This window comes from Momordica charantia (assembly GCF_013281855.1).
Source record: "Momordica charantia cultivar OHB3-1 chromosome 11 unlocalized genomic scaffold, Mcharantia_2.0 BLBB01000011.1, whole genome shotgun sequence".
Classification (NCBI taxonomy): Eukaryota; Viridiplantae; Streptophyta; class Magnoliopsida; order Cucurbitales; family Cucurbitaceae; genus Momordica; species Momordica charantia.
Window position 1 is genome coordinate 8676564 of NW_028275159.1, and position 23760 is coordinate 8700323.

The window sequence follows — 23760 nt, forward strand, 5'->3', positions numbered from 1 at the left end:
CTCCCTTTTATAAAAAAAATCCTGGGTATAAGGGAGCAAAGCTCCGACTTCTCGTAATAAAAAAAAAAAAGACAATGATGAAAATTGTAAGTATAAGACTGAAATGGTATTTAAACCTTGATATTATTTTTCTAATTTACAAATTTAAAGACTATATTTCAAATACTAATTATTAGCACAGAGAGTTCATTTAGATCGAGTTAGAGCCATACAAAGGAGAAATATTTCAATTCTATTGGTAGACATCTCCATCTCATTGAATTACATATGGAATGCAATCACAAACTTGATTAAAAATATATATTTCAAAGTCAAAGCATCACTTTATCAACAAATTTTAACAATAATGGAACAATGATCAAGCAGAAAAAGATCTGAAAGATGGCCCAAACAGCCAGCCATAGAAAGGATCAATTTCACAAATGGAGATCAGTATTAAATAACTAAGTATCCGAAAGAAATAACAGTTGATCTTCCCAAAAATTTGACGGAAAGTAATTAATCAACACGCAGGAAACACAAAATACAGAACCCGACCGAAGGTCATCATCTTCCAATTATGAATTGCACAGATTCAACCTGAAAATGCAGCATAGATACATGGAATCTGAAAAATATAACAATCTGAGGGTTGATCAGCAGCAACCCATGATGATTTAGATTCATATTAGCAAGAGTTTCCAAAATAAACTTCACTCCGAGTCGTTCAGAATTGGAACGATAAGTGGCTTCATTTGTGCAAGATATACAATTGCCCACCTACATTCAGAAAATGTCCAATAAAATTGGTAGTCAGTTTATATCGTATATATCTAGTGTCGAGTTCAAGAATATATATAGAAAATCGCAATGATGAATCATCTTCAAGTTTCTAATAGATATTCTTGACAAAAAGTAATTCTATACATAGATAGATTCAATAACACGTGTCAGGCTAAAATTTGAAAGTGCCAGTTTGTTATTAATATGTGTTGAAGTGAAGATTTCATTACAGAAGAATATGAAGGTCCGTTGTCAATAAGCCATTAATTAATATTTCACACAACCTAATCCAACATGTTCTAATCAAATACATTGAAATCAATAAACGAAAAAGTTGGATAATATAGTTACTTATACACCCGTAGTATCAAAAAGTAACCAAATAACACATGTTCTTTCTAACCACTGGGTTGATTGTTCCATGTTCTCAAGTTGACGTAAAAGAATATCCATTAACCTTCTTGAGGGAGAGTTGGGGGTTGATATATTTTTCTGTTTGGAGAAGTCCTAACTAGTATATATTTTGTGGGCATTATAATCTAAGATTTTTCCCTTACTTCTTATGCTCTTTATTTGTCCCTTACTTTTTATGCTCTTTATTTGTAGATATCAATAGTAAAGCCTTTAAACTTTTTTATGACATTTTCATGGTATATTTACACGAAGCAACGTATTCTATTGTAGGTTCTGATGTGTTTCTCAATCTACTGATATATTATTGCAGCTGTACAAACACCTTAATTCACTCAAGCAACATCTTATAAGAGCCTCTGGGCTTCATGCGAGCAAAATTTTGTTGATTAGACTGTAACTTGAGTTTGTAAAACATTACACTAAGAACTCTGACATAACAAGCTATTTTTACAGAATGGCAGAAATTAGTGGGTATCAGATTCAAGACAAACGTAAACTTACATCATCCAGCAGCATATTGTTGCAGTAATTATCAGAGTAAGGTGGAACCTGCATTGAAGAATAACAATTACCGATTGCACTCATGTGAAGAAAAGTCATGCGTATATTTTCACAAATTGTGCACATGCTAAGGGAGTAATGGTCAGCTACTTCAATTGTTCAATGAAGTCTTGAAACAAGTATTAAGATCCCACAAAAATCAGATGAGTGATTGATAGTCTTACATAATTTTTATTTTGAAGCATCAAATGCCTGATGAAGCAAGCAGATGTAACATAAACTCTACAAATGAAGTTTCAGAGACTACCCCATATATGACACTTTTGAGAGTAAGGAGAATGGAACCAAAATTAAACAGCTATAACAGTCATCTTCATAAGATACATAAAGATCGTGTCTAATAAGAGACTTTTAATGTCTGATTTAAACATTGCTTCAAGAGTGAGTAGCAATGTAGCTAAGAAGACAAGAAACTATGGAAAGAGGCTAGAGAAACAATCAGTAATTCACAAGTAAGGTAGAAGCAGAGCGAATACTTAAATTTGGCAGAGGCACGTGTAATTTACAAATATATATGGTAACTGTTGATATGGATCTAGTGATTGTTGAATGTGCAAAGCCAAGTTGGTAACCAACTATGGCTTGTGAGATGCAAACACCCTTTTTCTTCCCTCTCTCATCTTTTGATGATGCAAACCTCAAGTGGCCAAGAAACAGATGCGTGCAGCTTAACAGATCTAGAATAGAAAGAGGGATGGGCATCGTGCCATGTAGGAAGAAGAGAATCTAGGCTCTCCAAATTAAATCAATCGAACAACTTCTAAGTGCATAAAATGCTATATGACCTGTTTAAGATAAGGATTTAAATTATAAAACATAACTTTTTTCTAAGGTACACATAATTTAAAAACATTCTTGCCTAACCCAAGGCCATGGAATTATTATTTCTTTTGAGAGAAACAGAGCCAATACAATGTACAAAATAGATGATCAGACAGCCATTGCAGCACAAGGAATTTTTCTTTTCTTTCCCTTCTATTTTTTTGGATAAGAGACAAAATGTTATTGATAAATGAAAGATATAGGGACCGCCTACCGGCTACCGGGCTACTCCAAAAGAAGTTATAAAAGCACCCATCAACTGGGAGTAATAGTGGGAAGAGAGTACTTAGCATGAGCTCCATAAAGAAGCTACAGAAACTAGATTATCTTAAATATTTTTTTTTATAAGAAACTGCGCTTTCATTGAGATAAATGAATAAATACAACAAAAAGAGGCCATACAAAAACTGCCCAGCAACCGGAAACCCCTAAAGAAACGGGCTTCAATCCAAAAGAATGATACCTAATTGATAATTACAAAAAGCCTTAGTGACCGAACCCCGAGAAGTGTTAAATTTAATGAGGTCTCACACATAATCCACAGATCTCTCCACTCCCCTAAAAATTCTTGTTTATCTCCCGCCAGATACCCTTTTGAATGTCTATAGAACATTATCTTAAATCTATAGAACACCCTTTTGAATATCCCAAAAAATAATCTCATTCTAACCAAATTTCCCGCATAGCTTTCACCAAAAAGCCAATATCCCACGTAGTTTCTCCAGTACCATTCTTTCATAGGACTTTCTTTATGCAACCTAGTAGTTTGGGTAAGCGTTGATATCTTAAATCCTAGAAACCCACTTTATAATCTTAATCGTACCATAAAGCAGTCCATTGTTGAAAAGATGGCAATCATAAGATATACAGAATCATATATGAGTGTCCTAGAATAATTCAAAGTCCAGAATTTTACAACACAAGGATTTTAAATCAATAACACATTAGCTACTGTACAATCTAATAATCATGATCAACAAAACTCAGTCAGTTGCCTAGTATAAGGAAATCGAACATAGTTATCAGCAAAAACGTATACTTCATAACCGAGTTAGATGATGTAGCAGCTAAATTTCCTCTTGATCCACAACCAACACGTATGGAAAATAGAACAAAATCCGATAAAGAACAAGGAAGCTTACAAATTCGTTGAAGCCCCTCTGCGACAGCAAATTGTGATGCAAAAACATGCGATGACTCCAATCACGGCGAAAATCAGGGTCGTCACCAAGAATCCCATTGTTAATTCCGGTTCGACCTCGACCGCGCAATAAAAAAGATCAAAATCTCTGCAATCAAAACAAGAATACGCAAATTAAGATTAAATTTGAATTGAATGAAACCTAAAACAGAACAATTTGAAGAAGAAATGGAAAAAAAGATCACGCGTTTGGTTACCAAGAAACAGGAGGAAGAATTGTGGGAATCATAAAGCATTTCGGAAATCTGCAAAGGCGAAGAAAATAGATCTGAAATTAGTCGGAATCTGCAGATGAGAAAAAATCGGGTCGGGTCATGTTAGAAACTGGGCCGAATCGAATTGGGCTGTACTTCTAAGCCCAGCGGCCCAACTTCATTTTTTCGCGACATGTCGTTTTCTTTCCTTTACTTATTACTATTATTATTATTTTACAATACAACGTTAAAAATACAAATTTGGAGATTGAGGTTTCAAGTAACCTTTGACTTGTAAAGAAGGTCATAAATATCTTAATTAGTGGTGCTTGGACGGAAATAAAGATATCAAATCTCTATCAAGATAGTTGGAAGTTCCAATCAATAAAAATTCGAAAGTACCTAAGAAAAAGATAAATGCTCGGTAGAAATTGTTGATTTTTCAAGATCTACTTAAATTGATATGTGACTGATAAAGTAAATGATGGGTAGTTTTACTTAAAAAAAAGACTTGTAGGTAGTTTTTTTTAAATGCAGATGGTACGTAGTTCATCAATTATATATTAGTACAATATTAACATACATGTTTTTTATTTAGTAGAAAAGAAGTAAGGGAACAAAAAGGGAAATTGTACCAAAAGAAGTATAGCTAAGTCTCTTATTTGTTTTGTAATTTTTTTCTTCGTTAAATTACTGTTTTAGTCTTTAAATCTTAAAAATTGTGTCTAAAAACTATCGAAATTTTAAAAAGCCTAAAAAGTATTTGAACTTTTAATTTTTTTTCTAATAAATTTCTAAAGTTAAAAAAGTATCTTTTTGTTTTTCTATTTTTAGTGTAAAAAAAAATCTTTGAAGGGAAGATTTCAACTCATAAATTCTTGATTAAAGATATGTGTCAATTACTGAGTTAAGAGTAAAGTTTAAAGAATATCTAATATGTCTTTGGACATTTAATTTTGTGTCTAATAAGTTTATGTCACATCCAACATTTTTTAAATTCTACAAATCTAAAATTGAAAGATTACGCCTTATTAATTTTGTGTCTAATAGATTTGTAAATTTTATAAAATGTCAAATATGATAGAAGATATATTAAGCATTAAACTTACCAGGATTTGTTTTGTTAGATATAAAATTAGAATTTCAAAATTTTATTAGACATTTTTTTTAAGAGCACAATTCGTTCCTAAATTAAAATTGTAATTTAATTAATTTATTATTTATTATTTTTTTATTATGTAATTCAAAAGGAAAAAAAGAATCACAATAATGGAATCAAGAGTACATGGCCCACTTCAAAATACAGGAATCATTCTCTTGACTCTTGAAAATGGGAGAATCTCATTCCATAAGGAGGGGGAAAAAAAATCCTCCAACCTATTTATTTATTTTTCCTTTTTTTTTTTTGAGAAAATTTATTTTTCCTTTTTTTATTTTGAAGAATTGTTTATTTTTCCTTTATTGCATTGGATCCACTACTAATTTTCTAATCATTTTACATTTTTCTATTGCCTCTCTTGTATTGTATCCATATTATTGTAAAATAACATAAAAATAAAATCCAATTATATTCTATATTAATTATCATTCGTCTAATTAAAAAATTGAACAAATTAGGTTGTCGTGATTTCATTATGATATATTGCAAAATTTTATTTTAATTATCCTAATTTAATTTTAATTAGAAATGTCTAAGCTAAAAGAGTTCAACATATGAATTTTGTATTAATAGCACATTAATTAGCTTTTGTATGGAAATATGCCCAAAATTAGATTAGGATCGTTACCTAACAATATTCCATAATATATATTCCTCAAATCTTATTGATAAGTGGAGCTTAGCTCAGCGGTAGAATTACAGATTCATAAATAGAAACAAGAAATGGAAACGTTATCAAACAAATTTTTTAAATTACCCTATTACAAAAGGTATACTAATTGGAGGTGAAACTAGGGTCAAAGATTGGATTTAACAAAGTTGATGAAGATGATATTGACTTGTATAATAATTATTGTTTTGGTTATTCAAATTAAATAAGTGAAACACCCCTCCTGGTTCTTCAAGATAAAAAATAATGTTGAAGCGAGATAAAATTAAGATTAGAGATTCGAATTTTCGTTGTTGAACCAAAACACAAAATCGTCAAGCTCTAGGGTTTTTCCCAAACCAAAAATGAATAGAAAAAAATTTGGTTGCAGAAACTTGTGAATAGTTGACTTTTTCTATTGAAGTTAAAGTCAGACCAAGAACCTCGTGATCAAGTTTGAATATTGTTTAGTGATAAAAAAGTCCCTAAAATCTTTGGAAACCATATGTTAGGGGCAAAAATATGACCTACAACATGGTGAGATCATGTACGGCCAAGCTCCAAGCTCATCTACGAAAGAGCTCCTAAGCTCATCTACGGAAATATCCTAAGTTTATCTAGGAAGAGCTCCTTAAGTCCATCTACGAAAGAGCTCTTAACATCATTTAAGGAAGAGCTCATAAGCTCATTATTCACGGCCGAGCTCCTAAGCTCTTCTACCGCCGAGCTCCTAAACTCATCTAAAAAAAGCTCTTAAGCTCATTCACATAAGAGCTCCTAAACTCATTTACAGAAGAGCTCCTACGCTTATCCACAGCCGAGCTCCTAAGGAACAAGCTTTGACATCATGCGGTTTCATCAACAGTTCAATATTGGAGGGTAAACTGTGTCCCAGGCCGAACTCTTCTCTAAGGATCATAGGTCGACCTCAGAGGCCGGACCCGATTACTTATACGTGAATGAGAACCTTCCAGGTATCATGCTCCAAGGCAGGGATGAATCCAGAGACCAACACGAACCGATGGTCCATAGCAGGTCACTTGACCCCAAAATAGTGAAATACCCCAATGAGATGGATAACTACTCCTTAAACCCCTATAAATACACCTTCACTAAACCCACTAAGGTATACAATTTCTGTCTAAAGCTAATCTACCCAGCTCGAACTCAGACTAACTTGAACGTCAGAGTGCTCTACCTGTTTTTGCAGGTCTTCCTCCTCTAGCTTGCTCCGCATCAGCTCACCCAAGAGGTCTTCCCCCTCAAGCTGACTATACTTCAGCTCGCTAGAGAGACCTTCATTACCCCTCTCACTCTGAAACAAGTAGCTAGGGCTCAACAGAGGTCACTCCACGGTAGTTGGGCAGATTTTTGCATCAATACCATATATTGTTTAGTGATTCAAAATATTAAATGGGGTGTTATATGAGGTGACGATTTGGGATTTCGATGGATTTGGATTAAGATGTCAAAACATGTTTGCGTGACTGGTGTGTTCATTCGTCAAAGTCTGAAGTTTGTTGGACAAATTCACAACTTTTTAAATCCAGACTTCTTAAATCTAAACCTTAGGCTTAACAATATTCCTAGACTTAAGTAAGATATCGAATTCATGTCACAAATGTCCCTTTAAGATTTTGGCTAAGCACACAATTTTATTGGTCTATTTAACTTATCTTTGAGATCCTATAAAATATTAAATTATAATTTTTATTAATCAATAGGGATTGTGTTGGCATTTTATTGAGATTTATAAAGTTACTATGACTTTGGTACTCCTAGCGTGGGATTTTCAAGTAAATAAATATATATATATATATATATATATATATAAAACATGTGGACGATAGATCAAACTTATAATCTCTTGATTGGAGATATATGTCGCTGATATGCTCCCTTCGACAAATAAAGAATATTCTTTTTTTTTTTTTGAGAAATAAAAGAAAACAACAAATATTAATGAAGTTGATTTTGAACTAATTTGAATAACCATCAAGGGAAATTGAGAAACCACTCTCCCACCAAATTTTCCATCATTGTCTTGCGTGCTATACCATAGGCGACAATGTTTCCTTCTCGATCGTTTGGTGTGGTTCACCGATTCCAAATGCTGTCATTCCTACAATGTTGAATATCATCTGTCAACCAATAAATTTATGTGAGATTTTGTCTCTGGCCTCGAATTAACTAGACAGCCTCCAAAGAATCAGTTTCTAGATGAATAAATCTGGGTAGATTGTACTTGCTAGCTACTTCTATCCACTTGCAGATTGCCAATAGCTCAAGATAGGTAATGTCTTTGTCTTCTCTAATAACTTCACATCCAGCCTTCACGATCCTAGGCCACCGACTCCTCTCCCCGCTTGCCAAGCTGCGTCAGTGTTAATCTAGGATACCTCTGATTTCTTTTCTCGAAGAGTGATTATTTTGTTGAGACTGCTGTTCTAATGAATTCTGATATGTATCTGAACATCTGGGTCGTTATCCCCTTTGAAAATAATTCCATTTCTAGCTTCCCAAACTTAGCCATGCTATGATCATAATTTGGCATCTTTCCTCTATTGTTGAATCCTGAAAGCACCACTCCCAATTGACCCTGTCCAAACAACCAAGATTTACATTACCTACGTGGCACAATAAAATGTAGACAAAATGTTATTTATTTATTAACTTTTAATATCTCCAATTTTGTCTCTTCCCCTCTCTTCTTCTCCCTCCTCATCTTATCTCTAACTACATATTTTAATTCAAATTTTCGCTAGACATTTTTAAAAAATTTACTATATCTATTTTAAAATCATATATTGTATCTTTTCTACGGTATCTCTTCAATACTATTTCTTATGTCCTGCCACAAATAAAACTTAGCTATGGTTTTCACAAAATTCAACAAAAATGGACAAGAGAATTACTTTTAATTTTGAAAAATAAAAATAATTTAAAAAAAAATAGAAATAAAATTAGCGAGGCCTCATAGAAGAGGGAAAAAGGAAAAATAAGAAATTGGAGGAGAGAGGAAATAAAAAATATATACATCGCGGAGAGAGAAAAATTGAAAGAGAAAAAATAGGAGATAGATATTGAAGTTTGTTGACTATGTAAGAAGATGACATGCTTGCCCACTCAACTATTGAGAGAAAAACACGTCAAAGTACAGTTTTTTTTAATTATAGCCACCTACCTCAAGAATTAATTCTCATGTGTTTTCCGACGTTAGATGTTGTAGAATCAGGCGGTTGTTCCATGAAATTAATCGAGATACGTGTAAACTAGCTAGGACACTCACGGATTAAAAGAAAAAATCTCCCCACATCAACTCCAAAGACGTGAAATTTCATCCTCTCGTGAGGCCTCAACCTCTATGATCTTTGTGTTTACTTTGATTTTTCACCCCTTTGGGATGTCCATGAGATTTTCTTCCTCTCTAATACACAAATAATTATCCTATGATTTGGAATTGAAGAGGAATTTGAGAAGGTGGAGGTCATTAATGGTGTTAATAGTGAACTAAATATACGTATGATCTAAAGTTGAGCAACCTAATTAAAATAGTTTAACAATGAAATTAAAAGTAATTATAATACACTTGGGTCAAGTTAATAAAACAAACACAACTATCAAAATATTCACACAAAAAAGGCAACATTAATTGTGCATAACGTAATATAAAACTACTTTTGTCTTCTTTTATTAATTATTTGTGACATTTAGAGTAAATTCATGGGCGTGTTAATTAAACCACACAACAAGTTTTGGCATCCCATGAGACTTTGACCCAATTAGTTCGATCTAACTTAGGATGATATTTGCCTATGGAACACAAAGCTGGAGTTGTTAACAGAGGTCGTTCGCCAAGACGTAGAGTACGAGGATTGTTTGGGCACCTCTGTTTCTCATATTTAGAGAGTGTAATTTCAATTCCAAAATACGTGAGAGTGTTTCTCGTTCGACTCTGATTATTTTACATCTTGTTCAAAGTAATGTTTATGTTTGTGTCACTACTTGGTGAAATAGAGTTTGATCTAGCTCATGACTATTGATAAGGTATGCTTGTAAGTTATGTCGTCGTGTCTTGTTTACGAGGGTTGTGGTGTTTCTTTTGCTGTTTGTCTATTTTTATTGCATCAAGACTTTCTTGTTGGTGTTTGGATCGCCTTATTGGTAGGTTTCTAGGGAACACAAAATTAGGTAATTCAAACCCAACCGTTAACATTGTTTTCTTAAAACAATTTTGTTTTCCATCTAAAGTATTCAAAGTATCACGAACAATCGTCATCTAAGATAAGACAGATTACCAACTTGTGAATGCAGCATTCTAAATGCAGGACTCAATAATGAACTCTTAGTATTTTAATCAATCATATAGAGAAAAGAGAAGGAGACGTTTGATGGGAGATTTTTCCATAATTTCAAAACTGAAAAGAACCATATATTTATAGAATATTTCTGACCGTCACATATTTTTTATATAAATTTATGTCTTTTGTTAAATAACATATCAAATCGTGTCATTTACAAAATAAACGTGCTCGTATGAAGAGTTGTATATTAAATATAAATTTATTCATAAAATTAAACACTTTTTGCTAGAAAGAAGAGAAACTTATACAAAATTAGTTAGTTGCGTCTTTTTGCATGATATCATATTTTTAAAGAGAGGAAAAATATATAATTTAGTCTATTTTTAATTGGTCCTAGATCTGATTAATGTTCTACATTGCCCTCCATCCACTTAAAAATTTAATCTATTTCCTTCTATTTTTTATTCGGATCTGAATCAACTAGTATAATTAGTTAAATAGAAAATATCAACTCATTGTCCATAGATAAAAATATGTCGATATGACAATAACGACAATCAATAAATTTGACTAAACCATAGAGACTAAAGTCAAACCATAAAAATTAAACAAAAACTTTTAAAATCATATAAATCAAATATAAACTATGTCCAAATTATAAGTACTAAATTTATAATTTAACCCAACGAAACAATGATCAAAATAACTCTTCTTTAAAATATTATTTGAACTAACAGGGCCTAATATCAAATTATTATTTAATTATATAATGTTAACCACAAGGATATTTAATTAAGAAGATTTTGAAATATTGTAAAAAAAAAAATGAAACTCTTAAAATATCACTAATTTTGAATGAAGTATTAAATTTCTATTGATATATCGAAATTTTCATTGATATTAACATCCAACCACTTGATGAAGTCGACCACGTAAGGGAAATTTGTTGAATCAGTTGAGACTTATAATAATTCTTCGAAGGAAAGAAAAAGAAGTGTTTCTTAAAACGTCGTTCCCTTTGTATTGGATCTCATAAAAAAAGTATTTAACAAATTATTGTTTTTACCAAAAATTATTGTAGCTTTTTGAAATGTAATCACTATAAGAGTTACTGAAAATAATGATCCACATAAAAAGAGATGTATAACTCAATAACATCATACTTACATGCATCATTAATAAATGAGATTGGAGAGTAGAGATTAATAGTAGAGATTGATGTTTTTTTGGTACAACATGTGAGGGTGAGAAATCCGAACTCTCAACCTTTTTAATTAAAAATATATATCAATTACCGTTGAATGGTTGGTTTTGACTGCTCTTCCATTATTCAATTTTTTAGAACATTAACGGTCTAATATTTACTATGTTCACGTATATTAAATATTGGAGTCCTAAAATTTCCCAATTATGACACAAAATACTTATTAAATTTAATATCGTTAAGACTTCAATATTTTTGTCTACCCTCAGGTCCACTACATTTAAATTCTTGATTTAACCAGAAAAAGGAAAAAAAAAGCCTCAAAATGCTGTTCCGAAGACGGATGAGACCTGAGCTTTAACGAACTCCGCCGCAGACTTACACTCCCGAAGAACTCCGACTACCGCGCCAGTCCTCAACAACGGCGGAAAGAACAGCCACGCGCCGGTGACCACCACGAACGCCACCGTCAACGGCCCGGAAACCGCCCAATGCAACCGCCACTTTTCCCCCACCGCCCTCTTCACTCTAAATTCCACCACCACACACACCCCATGAAGGACGAAAAACGCCGTAACCTCCCACGCCGGAACCGCTCTGGTGACGTAGTAAAACAGTAGCTCGTGCATCAGCCCCGACACCACAAACGTCGCGAACACCGCCGCCGGCGCCGCCCCCCGCCGGCGCCCCAATGCTGCGCGGACCGGCCTATAAACCGTGTACCTCAAAGTATTCGACACCAACAGATTCCAGCGCCGCCCCCAAAAATCCTGTAGCGACGTCGCCAAATAGGGCTCGTTGGAGGGCTGTTCGAGCTCGATCCCGAACGCCGATCGAACAATCGCATTACTGAGGCCCAAAACAACGTCGATAAACGGATACAGAATCGCGCAATAGAAGCAGAGTTTCGCGTTTTGGGGGAGAGATTGGGCGAAATCGTCGGCGGCGACCAGGGCGGCGAATAGCAACGCTTTCGCCGGCAGATTGAGAGGCAATTTTGGGGAATCGGGGAGATGTGGAGGCGGATGTAGGGTTTTGGGAGGATTTTGCTTGATTCGGATGGGGAAGCAAGCGATTGAGGCGAAGAGAGGGAAGGGCAATGGCGGATCGGAAGCGAGAGGGCCGGAATCGAAGGAGAAGAAGAGGAGCTTGAAGGAGGCGAGCCAGGTGATGAAGAAGGCGACGATTCCGGAGAGGAGGAGGGAGGAGGGCGAAGAGAGGGAAAATTGGGAGGAGAGAGAGGAGCCTGAATTTGCCTTTGGGAAGCTTTGAAGCTACGAAATAGGAGTAGAGAATAGATGCGAAAACACAGAGGGATACCTTGATTAGGGCATGGAGTTCGGCCGCCATGGGAGGTGATTTTGGAGCTTTTTCTTCTCTTGTGTGAACCACACAATTTTCACGGAGAAGACGACGAAGCCACTCACTTAATCACTTTAATAATCTGTCTTTTTATTATTATTATTATTTTTGTCTGAGTTCTAAAAAATAAAAATAAAAATAAAATATTTTCAAATTTCTATTGGGTCAACACGAAAAAAAAAACAGTACAATTTAATGTAGCAATCCCCGGCGACTATTGAGGAGCATATCAAAGTACAATTTTCTAATGTTGATTTATTTTAGGAATTAATTTTGATGTATTTTATGATATCAACTGTCATAGGGTCAAATGACCTTCCCATGAAATCAGTCGAAGTATGAAGTACATGTAAACTGATCCGAACACTAACACTGACGGATATAAATAAAATCCAATTTTTTATTCCTCTCTCATACATCTGATAGTATATAATCGACAAACATATTGTTCCAACCCCTCAAATAATCTTTCCACGCCAGTTTCAAAAATTTGTGAAATTTCGTCCTCTCTGAGAGCCCTCAACCTCTATGATCTTTGTGTTCACTTTGATTGTTCACCCTTTCAGAGATGTCCATAGTATTGTCTTCATCTCTTCTCATGAAAGAGAGAACACCAAGCACTTTCTTGAGCAACAATAAGGTGGTTCCGAATTTACACATTAGTTGATGCTTCCCATATCATGTGAAATTTAGAGGAGAGGAAAAAAGAAGGAGGAATATAATTACGTTGGTAGTTAGATTAATAGCTTTTGTATGAAAATCCTCATCTTCATCTATTCATTGCTTAATTCGAACTTCATTTTCGAAATACCTCAATTTAAACATAAATGTATGTTGCTTAAACAATCAAGGAAGTCAGACAACTGACACATTTCTCAACCCATTTCAAATTCAAAGTTTTTATTACTCTGTCAAATTACTTTATCTCAAACGCTAAACTCCAACCATGATTGAAAACTAAGAAGATCATCCCAACATAATTTGATGGAATCTCTACTCAAAAACTATCAATAGAGGGTAAAAAATAGTTTTCCAATTTTTTTTTTATCTTTTTAATTTTGTAGTTGGAATTAGAGGTCAATCGGTTGCTAAAACTAACACCAACCACCGTCTATTCGATTTTAGTTGAACATATCTATTCTTTTTAGCTTTGTACACAAATCGACCAACCAATTCGATCAATTGATTTTTTGATAGATGTTGGAGGTTTAACATGTCGACCGAGAGTAGGGAAGAGATGAAGAAAGAAAATGGAGAAAGAAATAGGAAAAGAGATAGGAGTAGATGAGAGAGAAAGAAGGATTAAATAAATAAAAGAGAGAAGTTAAGACTCGAATGAAATTATTCAATCGATTTTTGTAGATTTACGGGAATTGATAGATCGACTGGCAAAACCAATCTCCAATCAACGTATCTAGAACTACTAATCGATGTTGGTATTGGCTGGATTTTCTGACGGTCTTTAAAAGGGGATGTCACAGTCACAACTCAACACCATGTGATAGAAAAATCAAATCATATCTTTAAACATGATTTAAATAAATGAGTGTTTGTGAGGTTCTAGTGCACCTAGAACTTGGCTAATGTTTTGTATTTAACTTCATTGATTTTTTTTAATATATTAATTTGTCAACATCAACTGAATCTGAAATCATAAGATTAAGATTTTGTTAAAGATTCTAGTTTGAATTCTTATTAAAAAGATTAAACATATGTTTTAATTTCTAATATTTAAATTTTTGTTATTTTAAAATTTTCAATGTAATCTATTATATTGTAAAAAAAAAATTTTAATAACACCATTTGATTGGTAGGTGCTAAATGACGCAGTTTATATGATTTATGATTTTATATCTAATGAGCTGATAAAATTTTAGAGAATAAATTACGATTTCTTCCAAAAAATATGTTCTTTTTTCTTTTCCAAATGGTTCAATTCTTAGCCCTACTTCAAATTTCTTCAATTCACTCGGTGTCAAATTTTAAATTGAAAATTTTAGACCATAGAAACCAAATTGTCAAAAACAAAAAAAAAAATAAAAACATATATAAACATAGGAAAACGAGTAAAACATTGACATCTAAAATTGTGTTCAAACTAGTACCTTATCATTTTAGGACAGTCTCAAAGGACAACTAAATAAAATAAAATAGCAATTATTAAGTATTTATTGGTCAGTGCCTATTTTTGAGAAAAAAAATCAAGTACTACTAGATACCAGGAGAAAGTTTAAGAATAATCTTATTTAAAAAATAAATTACAAAAATAATGTATATTTAAAAGTAATAACAAAATAAATGTGGTATAAATAAAAAATTACAAAATTAAGTTATACATCCAAACTATTAACAAAAGTAGGTTAGGTGCTAGTCAAAGTCAATAATCGCATACAATGAATGTGATTTAGGTGCCAACATGACATAGATGAGGTGGACCTCGAAGAATGAGTAAGCAAGAAAACCGTGTACATTGTACGCGACTTTCCAAGTCGTGTACATTGTACGTAATTTTTATTTATGGAAAGTCGCGTACAATGAACGCGATTTTCATTTAAAATATTTATGTATTTATTTATGTAGTTTTTTATTTATTTTACGAATAAAATATTTTATTTTATTAGTATTTTATTTATTTTTTATTTTCTATATAGTTTTTATTTATTTTATCTATAAAATAAAATTTATTTATTATAAGTAAAAGTATACATTCGTCTAGAATATATTTTTTCAATAAATCTTAGATCATAATAAACGTTAAAATAATTTATATAAAAAGAATCACATGTATGTGATGATCACATACAATACAATTGAAAATATCAAGAAATTAAAAGAGAAAATGAAATTAAAAGAAAAAGGTAAAAAGAGAACATTAAATTTTTAAAAGAAGGTTAAAAGAGAAATTGAAGGAAAAAAAAGTTAAAAAATGTTGGAAGAGTAAAAATTGAAAATAAAAAGAAGTGAATAGCGAAAATGAAATAAAAAAAAGGTTAAAAGAGATATTGGAATAGAATAATGTAAAAAACGTGGAGTAGGAGTACAAATTGGAAAAAAAAAAAAAAAGAGTTGAAAAAAGAAAGTAAAAAGAGAACGCTGGATAATAGGGATTTGAACTCGTGAATGGAGGGTTAATAACGATTATTATTACCAATACCATTTAAAACAAATGACATAATAATATAAGAATAATTTTTCCTTCCGTTTTCCTCTTGATCTCAATAAAAATTTGACAATATTTATTTTTATTTTTATTTTGCTGTGTGGTTAGCAAAGATAGCTTACCTAAGCAAATAAATTATTTTTCTAAACAAAAACTCAACCCAAAAAAAAATAACAATAATAATTAAAAAAGACGATTACTAAAGTGAGTGGCTTCGTCGTCTTCTACATGAAAATTCTCTGGTTCAACACAGCAGAAGAAAAAGCTCCAAAATCACCTCCCATGGCGGCCGAACTCCATGCCCTAATCAAGGTATCCCTCTGTGTTTTCGCATCTCTGCTCTACTCCTATTTCGTAGCTTCAAAGCTTCCCAAAGGCAAATTCAGGCTCCTCTCTCTCCTCCCAATTTTCCCTCTCTTCGCCCTCCTCCCTCTCCCCATCTCCTCCCTCCTCCTCACCGGAATCGTCGCCTTCTTCATCACCTGGCTCGCCTCCTTCAAGCTCCTCTTCTTCTCCTTCGATTCCGGTCCTCTCGCTTCCGATCCGCCATTGACCTTCCCTCTCTTCGCTTCAATCGCTTGCTTCCCAATCCGAATCAAGCAAAATCCTCCCAAAACCCTAGATCCGCCTCCAGATCTCCGCGATTCCCCAAAATTGCCTCTCAATCTGCCGGCGAAAGGGCTTCTATTCGCCGCCCTGGTCGCCGCCGACGATTTCGCCCAATCTCTGCCTGAAAACGCGAAACTCTGCTTCTATTGCGCGATTATGTATCTGTTTATCGACGTTGTTTTGGGCCTCTGTAATGCGATTGTTCGATCGGCGTTCGGGATCGAGCTCGAACGGCCCTCCAACGAGCCCTATTTGGCGACGTCGCTGCAGGATTTTTGGGGGCGGCGCTGGAATCTGTTGGTGTCGAATACTTTGAGGTACTCGGTTTATAGGCCGGTCCGCGCAGCATTGGGGCGCCGGCGGGGGGCGGCGCCGGCGGCGGTGTTCGCGACGTTTGTGGTGTCGGGGCTGATGCACGAGCTACTGTTTTACTACGTCACCAGAGCGGTTCCGGCGTGGGAGGTTACGGCGTTTTTCGTCCTTCATGGGGTGTGTGTGGTGGTGGAATTTAGAGTGAAGAGGGCGGTGGGGGAAAAGTGGCGGTTGCATTGGGCGGTTTCCGGGCCGTTGACGGTGGCGTTCGTGGTGGTCACCGGCGCGTGGCTGTTCTTTCCCCCGTTGTTGAGGACTGGCACGGTGACCGGAATTCTTCGGGAGTGTAAGTCTGCGGCGGAGTTCGTGAAAATTCAGGTCTCATCCGCCTTGGGAACAACATTTTGAGGCTTTTTTCTTTCTTTTCTTTTCTTTTTTCTTTTTTGGTTAAATTTATCCTTCAAAAATCAAAATCAAGAATTTAAATGCAGTGGACCTAGGGTTAGACAGAAATATTGAAGTCTTAACGAAAATATTAAATTTAATAAGTATTTTGTGTGAGAATTGATAAATTTTCGAGGACGCCCATTGAAAAAGGGGACAGCAGTCCAAAGAGCAGTTAAAGTGATAATTGACATATATTTCTAACCAATAGGTTGTGAGTTCGATCCCTCATACTCTCCAATTTCATTGGTTAATGATACACGTAAGTATGATGGTATTAAGTTATGCTACTAGCTCTTATTGATTACATCTCAAAAAACTATTAGAATTTTTGGTAAAAACAATAATTTATTAAATGTGTTATTTTTTTTATGAGATCCAATACATGAACGAACGATGTTTTTTCTTCGAAGAATCATTATAAGTCTAATTGATTCAACAAATGTCGATTCACCTTTTATGTTGGTGTCAAACTCATGAACATATAGATATATCGATGAAAATTTCTAATATATATCGATAGAAATTTAATACTTTGTTCAAAATTAGCAATCTTTTAAGATTTTCATTTTTTTTCAATATTTCAAAATCCTTCTTAATTAAAGATCTTTGTTGTTAACATTATATAATTAAATTTTACTTAATTATTAAATTACAAATTTAGTGTTAAGTTTTTGCATTGGGTGGTTTCCGAGCCGTTGACGGTGACATTCGTACCTCTAATTTACCACTGGTATATAACTGATGCATCACTGGTATAACTATGACATCTACTAATATAATTTATTATATGATTATATGATTCACCATGTATTGATTTACCACCGATATAACATTGATATATTTGTGATATATACTTGATATGTCTCTGATTTACTACTGATATAACTCTAATATAACCATGATATCTAATGATATAACTATGATATCTATATGTTGATATAATACTAATATATCTACTAATTTGTTTCCGACGAAAACAATGGTGCAACAAAGAAAATGAAATCTAAAGTTACTGATATACTACTTATATAACTACTGATATGATTACATGATCTAGTATTGATTGTCATTACTGATTTACTTTTAATATAACTACGATATATATTTATATAACTTCTGATATGATAATATGATTTACCATTGATTAATCTACTGAATATAACTTCTAATGTGAGATTTACCACTAATATAATACTGATATATATCTGATATATGATTTATTATAGTACTAATATATATTTGATATACTTCAGATATAACTATGATATATATGTATTGATATATACTTCGATATTCGATATTATTATATGACGTAACATTGATTTACTAATTTCAAATACATTGTCTAAAATGAAATCTAATGTGAAAGGCTCTAATATTCGAATAATTAGAGACACTTGGAAAAGAAATATTCAGTTTCCCTGATAACGACTCTTAACTTGGTTTTCACCATATTCCTATTTCCCAACTACTTGATTCATGGAAAAAAATTATTTTTAATTCGTCCAGAAATTCTTCAAGGAAATTAATTCAAATTTTATCTTCACCATAGCTTGCAGAGGAATCTTCTTCCCCTTCGGTATCCACCAACCAACAAACTCAAAATCTTCAACAGTTTTGCTTGTGAATATTATTGAGAATGTCAAAAGAATTTTTGTTTAACGTTATAAAATGTTTTATTATTAATAACGTTATTAATTAATTTTAAAGTTATATAATGGGTTAGGAAAAAATAGTTTTACTCTATAATTTTTCATAGCAAATATTATGAGCTCTGTTTTTCGATTCCATTCCTTTCTTGCCTAGCACTCTAAATAGTAAGTTATGTTAACCTTGGAGAGTAATCAGCGAGCAACGATTTAGCACCGTGGTTGTGTCGAAATTGCTTTCAAGGCAGTGGATTTCTTGCACGGCACAACAACTCTCATTTGATCTAATTTGTCCTCCAGTTCTTACAAATTTGGAAAGAAAGTCGGTCGACGTTTGCCAGAGATTCAAACAATTGATTAACGAGAGAATGACTGGAAAATCGTATATACATCTATATCATTAATATTCATGGAATTCAAGATAAATTGACAATGAAAAGAGTAGTGCACTCCTTTTATCTTTCCAAACGTAGGATACATAAGTGATATATGGTTTTCCATTCACGTCTCAATTTTTCTCTTTTAGTAATTATTTATCTATTTAATCTCTCCTTCTCTCTTGCCTATTCTCTTATGTTTATTTATTTAAACTCTCCCACCATTTTCTCTTTTCCTATCTTTTTCCCTATTTTCCTTCTTCATCTCTTTCCTCTTCTCTGTTGGCATGTTCAACCTCCAACATTCATAAAAAATCGATTGAAAACTGACGAATGATCGGTTGGTTTGTACAAAATTAAAAAAAAAATTATGATAAACTGAAACTGAATGATCGGTCGTTGGTATCAGTTTTAGCAACCGTTGGACCCTAATTCCAACTACACAATTTTTTTAAAACCAAAAAAATTGGAAAAGTTTTTTTCTTTTTTTATTATTAATTTTTTAGTAGAGATTCCATAAAATCATCTTTCAGATGATCTTTAGTTTTCAATCTTGGTTGAAGTTCAGTGTTTGAGATAAAGTAATTCAACAATAAGAAATTGAAAAGCACTTCATATATCAATGGACATATTTGACTCTTTGCATTATTTATAGATTTGAGTTAGAAACGAGGCGAGAAATGTGTTAGCTATCAACTTCATTTTTGTTTTTTTTAGTACAGCATATGGGGCAGAGGATTACAAACTTTTGGTTGGGAATATATGTCAATTGTCACTGAGCTAGACTTGCTTTGGCTAGTTGTCGACTTCCTTAATGATATAGATAAGGAACATCTCGTTTAGACAACAATTTTGATCAGTTTAAGTACCTTTTTGATTTGTTTGGGATTGCCTAAGTAATATTGTAGTTGTAGGTATTTTGAAAATGAAGTTATAATTCTCTCTAGACCTTGAAAGGTCAAGATGAATAGATGAAGATGAGTAGTTTCATACAAAAGTTATAAACTTTAAAACTAGCTAACACCATAATTGACTCAAAGAGGAACAAAAAAAAAACTAAAAAAATAATTAATCATAACTAAAAACATAATCAAACGAACTTTATATTTTTTAAAAGCTAAAAAAGTTATATATATATATATATATATATATATATATATATATATATAAGAAACCAATTTAAATCACCATTAATTACAATAATCATGGATTATATGTTTTCTTTTTACAAAAGAATCATAGAATCAACATTGAAATGTGATTTTAAGGATTGACTTTTCTAAAAAAAATACCATGCTCAAAGGTGTCAAAGAAATAGTCTAAGAGAAAATTTTGGTTAAAAAAATCTTTTAGTATACTTTAATTTGTAATGATTAGAGTGACTATGGTGGAATATATATGTCTTGACTCGCTCAACTATATTCTGGTTGATTAGCTACTAAATTGTTGAGCATGTAAAAATTACAAATTAAAGTTTTTTATTTTATTTTATTTTTTTTACATGAGTTACAACTTGAAGTTAACAACTGCACTGTATCGAAATTACAGAAAATAAAAAGTATTTTTTAACCGAAAACATTCCAAACATTCTTTTTCTAAAACTGTTCAATAAAACGACACAAATTTCTCTTTGACGAAGTTGACCATATCGTAATACTCACCAATCGTCCTATCAACGACGCCGTTTCGAATCAGCTGTGGAAACAACAGCCACCGCGCAGTCATCATCAGAAACGCCAAAGTCACCGGTCCGGAAACCGCGGGGTGGAGCCGCACCCGCCCGGCGACGGCGGCATTGACCGCCACCTCCGCCGCCGTGCAAACGCCGTGCAGGACAAAGAACCGCGTCACCTCCCACGTGGGACGGACACGTGTGAAGTAATAATACATGACCTCGTGCATCAACCCGGAGACAGAGAAGGCCGCGACCATGGCCAGAAGTTGGGCCCACAACGGCCCAAAAAAGCGGGAGGTTATAGAGCGGGTGGGATCGTATACGGCCGGGCGTAGAATACTCGGTACCATGAGATTCCATCGACGGCTCCAGAAGTCGTGAAGCGAGGTGGAGAGATAAGGCTCGTCGAACTGCGGCTCGATCGGAGCTCCGAAGATGGCCCTCGCCGGAAGAGAACACAGAGCGAGTACGATCTCGACGCCGAGGTACAAATGGAGGCAGTACAGAACGAGAACGATCGTCGGATCCATCCGATTCCGGTACTCGTAGAGACGAATCACAGTCGCTAGAAGCAAGATTTTGGAAGCGAAAACGAGCGGCGAGTCTCCGATTCTGCGATTGCGGCGAGGTTTGTTCGGTTTTTGGTTCTGGATCTTGATCGGGAGGCAGAGAGCGGCGGTGAAGTGGAGGAAACTCGGGAGCGCCGAGGCGGAGGAGGAAGCGAGAGGACCGCGATCGAAGGCGAAGAGGAGGAGCTTGAAATTGGCGAGCCAGGCGAGGAGGAAACCGGTGGGACCGCAGAGATGGAAGGAGCGGAGATTGAGCGGGAGGAGGAGGAAGACGGCGAGAACGGGGAGGAGAGCGGCGAGCCTTGGGATTCCGTTACGGATTTTGGAAGCTACAAAGTAAGAGTAAGAAATGAAAGCAATGGCGATGGTCCATACCTTGGTGAAGCTGATGAGTTCGCCGTCCATTTTGGTTGCCGGCGGCGGAGTCCACGGCGGAGGTAGGTGGTGGTTCGTCTCTGCAATTTAACTGTGAGAATGGGACGTGTGGAGACTGGAGAGGGACCGAGGAAGATTGTAGATCAAATTAAAATCATATTAATATATATAGTTTTCAAAATGGCAAGGAGTGTTTATTTTATGGATTTTTTATTTAAAAAATAATAATGTCAAACATAATGATAAGATAATGTAGTCTACAAATATGGGCAAAAAATTGACTATTTTTTTAATATGCAAATAAGATCTATATATTATATATAAATATTCATCAACGTACACTTGAGTTATTCTATATTCTAACCAAGATTTTAAATGTCGATGTCGATAGAAATATCGACGTCTCAATTTCAAGGAAATATCGATAAAATGTCGATGTCGATGGATATTTCTATAAAAATTAGAAATATAAAAAAATCATAAAAAATATTTAAATTGACAATTAAATATTTTCTTATTTATAAATTAGTTAAAAAAATAATTAATATTATGTATATATTAGTGACATTTTGTTGAATTTTTTCTTCATATTTTGTCGATTTTATTGTACTATGATGGAAATATTGATTCATCCCTCATGTCCATATCGAACCCATGATAACATGAATATGTCAATGAAAATGTCGACGAATATTTAGAACCATGATTCTAACCAGGTGTTTTGAGAAAACCTATAACTACGGTAGAAAATTAAATAAAGAAGAATTTAAGTGAAAAACTTCTAGATATAAATAAAAATTCACATGAAAAAATATTACAATTATATAAAATTCTCCCACCTAGTTGGAACAGCATTAAAATTTTGACAAAAATTATTATTTTATAGGTATATATTTCTCTCTCCTCTCGAAACATAATAGCTATTGTGCTATTGGTTAGAAGGTAAATATCATTCTTTCACTTGCTCTAATAACTATTAAGTCAACTCGGGATGATTTAGTTTGGATATTATAATAACCTAATTTGATAAGTGATAAATTCTGACCTATGTAATTTGTGTAAATTTATTTCGTATTAATGATACACGTATTAAGTGTTCTAATTTTTAAGTATATTTTAAGAAATGTCAAAATAATTTTGATTATTATATGTATTGAAATTTTTGAAAAGTCATTACAAATTCATTCTTTCCCATTCGGAAAAGTTTACCTAATGTAATTAGGTCACGAGTTAATATATATATATATATATATCAATGATAAAAAAAAATTATGGATTGCGGAATATTAATATTATCGTTACTATTATTATTTTAGGAGGATAGGGAAATATTGGTACACTTTTCGATGCATTTCATGAGTTGTATTTATCAAAGTGATCCTTTGGAATCTAACCAACCATTAAAAAGCTTACAATTGGTATATAATTTTGTTCATTCCAAGTTACAATACCAAAATAATAATAATAATAACAACTTCAAAATTATAAGGTTAAAATATTATTTTAACATACTTTTTAATTTTGGTTTAATTTGTTTTATGTACTTTTAAATTTCTTAATTTCATTTTCAATTTCGTTTTTGTGACACTACGTTGAATATATTATTTAAAGATAAACATGACTTTATATTAAATGGTTTTCGTTATACGTAAAATTTATGTTAAAAGTTTGAAAAAAGAGATCAAAATGGTCATTTTTTAACAAGAACCAAAACAATTATTTTGAAAATATAGAAACTAAAAATAAACCAAGTTGAAACTATAAATACCAAAATGAATAAATATTTTGAAAATATAGAGACTCAAATGAATCAAATCAAAAAGTATATGAATAAAATAATATTTTAACCAAATTCAAACCATGTATTTTTACCTACCTCGAACTAATTTTTCTTTTTCACTTCTCTACCTAATTCATACATAATTCAAATATACACAATACAAATTTAGATTTCT

At 33.3% G+C, this 23760-nt stretch overlaps 2 protein-coding genes and 2 pseudogenes across 2 annotated transcripts; 1 reads left to right on the forward strand and 3 right to left on the reverse strand.

Moving 5' to 3' along the window:
- Positions 1-414: 414 nt before the first annotated feature.
- LOC111010390 (ATPase, V0 complex, subunit E) lies at positions 415-4109 on the reverse strand. Its single transcript, XM_022283774.2, has 4 exons — positions 3958-4109; positions 3702-3848; positions 1678-1725; positions 415-759 (listed from the first exon to the last, which is right to left on the reverse strand). The coding sequence occupies exons 2-4, from the start codon at positions 3797-3799 to the stop codon at positions 693-695; spliced, it is 213 nt and encodes a 70-aa protein (XP_022139466.1). The 5' UTR covers positions 3800-3848; positions 3958-4109; the 3' UTR covers positions 415-692.
- Positions 4110-11490: 7381 nt separating this feature from the next.
- On the reverse strand, positions 11491-12879 carry LOC111010365 (putative long-chain-alcohol O-fatty-acyltransferase 5 pseudogene; annotated as a pseudogene).
- Positions 12880-15814: 2935 nt separating this feature from the next.
- LOC148208074 (putative long-chain-alcohol O-fatty-acyltransferase 5 pseudogene) lies at positions 15815-17365 on the forward strand (annotated as a pseudogene).
- A 3282-nt stretch (positions 17366-20647) lies between these two features.
- On the reverse strand, positions 20648-21950 carry LOC148208075 (long-chain-alcohol O-fatty-acyltransferase-like). Its single transcript, XM_088119453.1, has one exon. The coding sequence runs from the start codon at positions 21833-21835 to the stop codon at positions 20792-20794; it is 1044 nt and encodes a 347-aa protein (XP_087975579.1). The 5' UTR covers positions 21836-21950; the 3' UTR covers positions 20648-20791.
- Positions 21951-23760: the final 1810 nt, after the last annotated feature.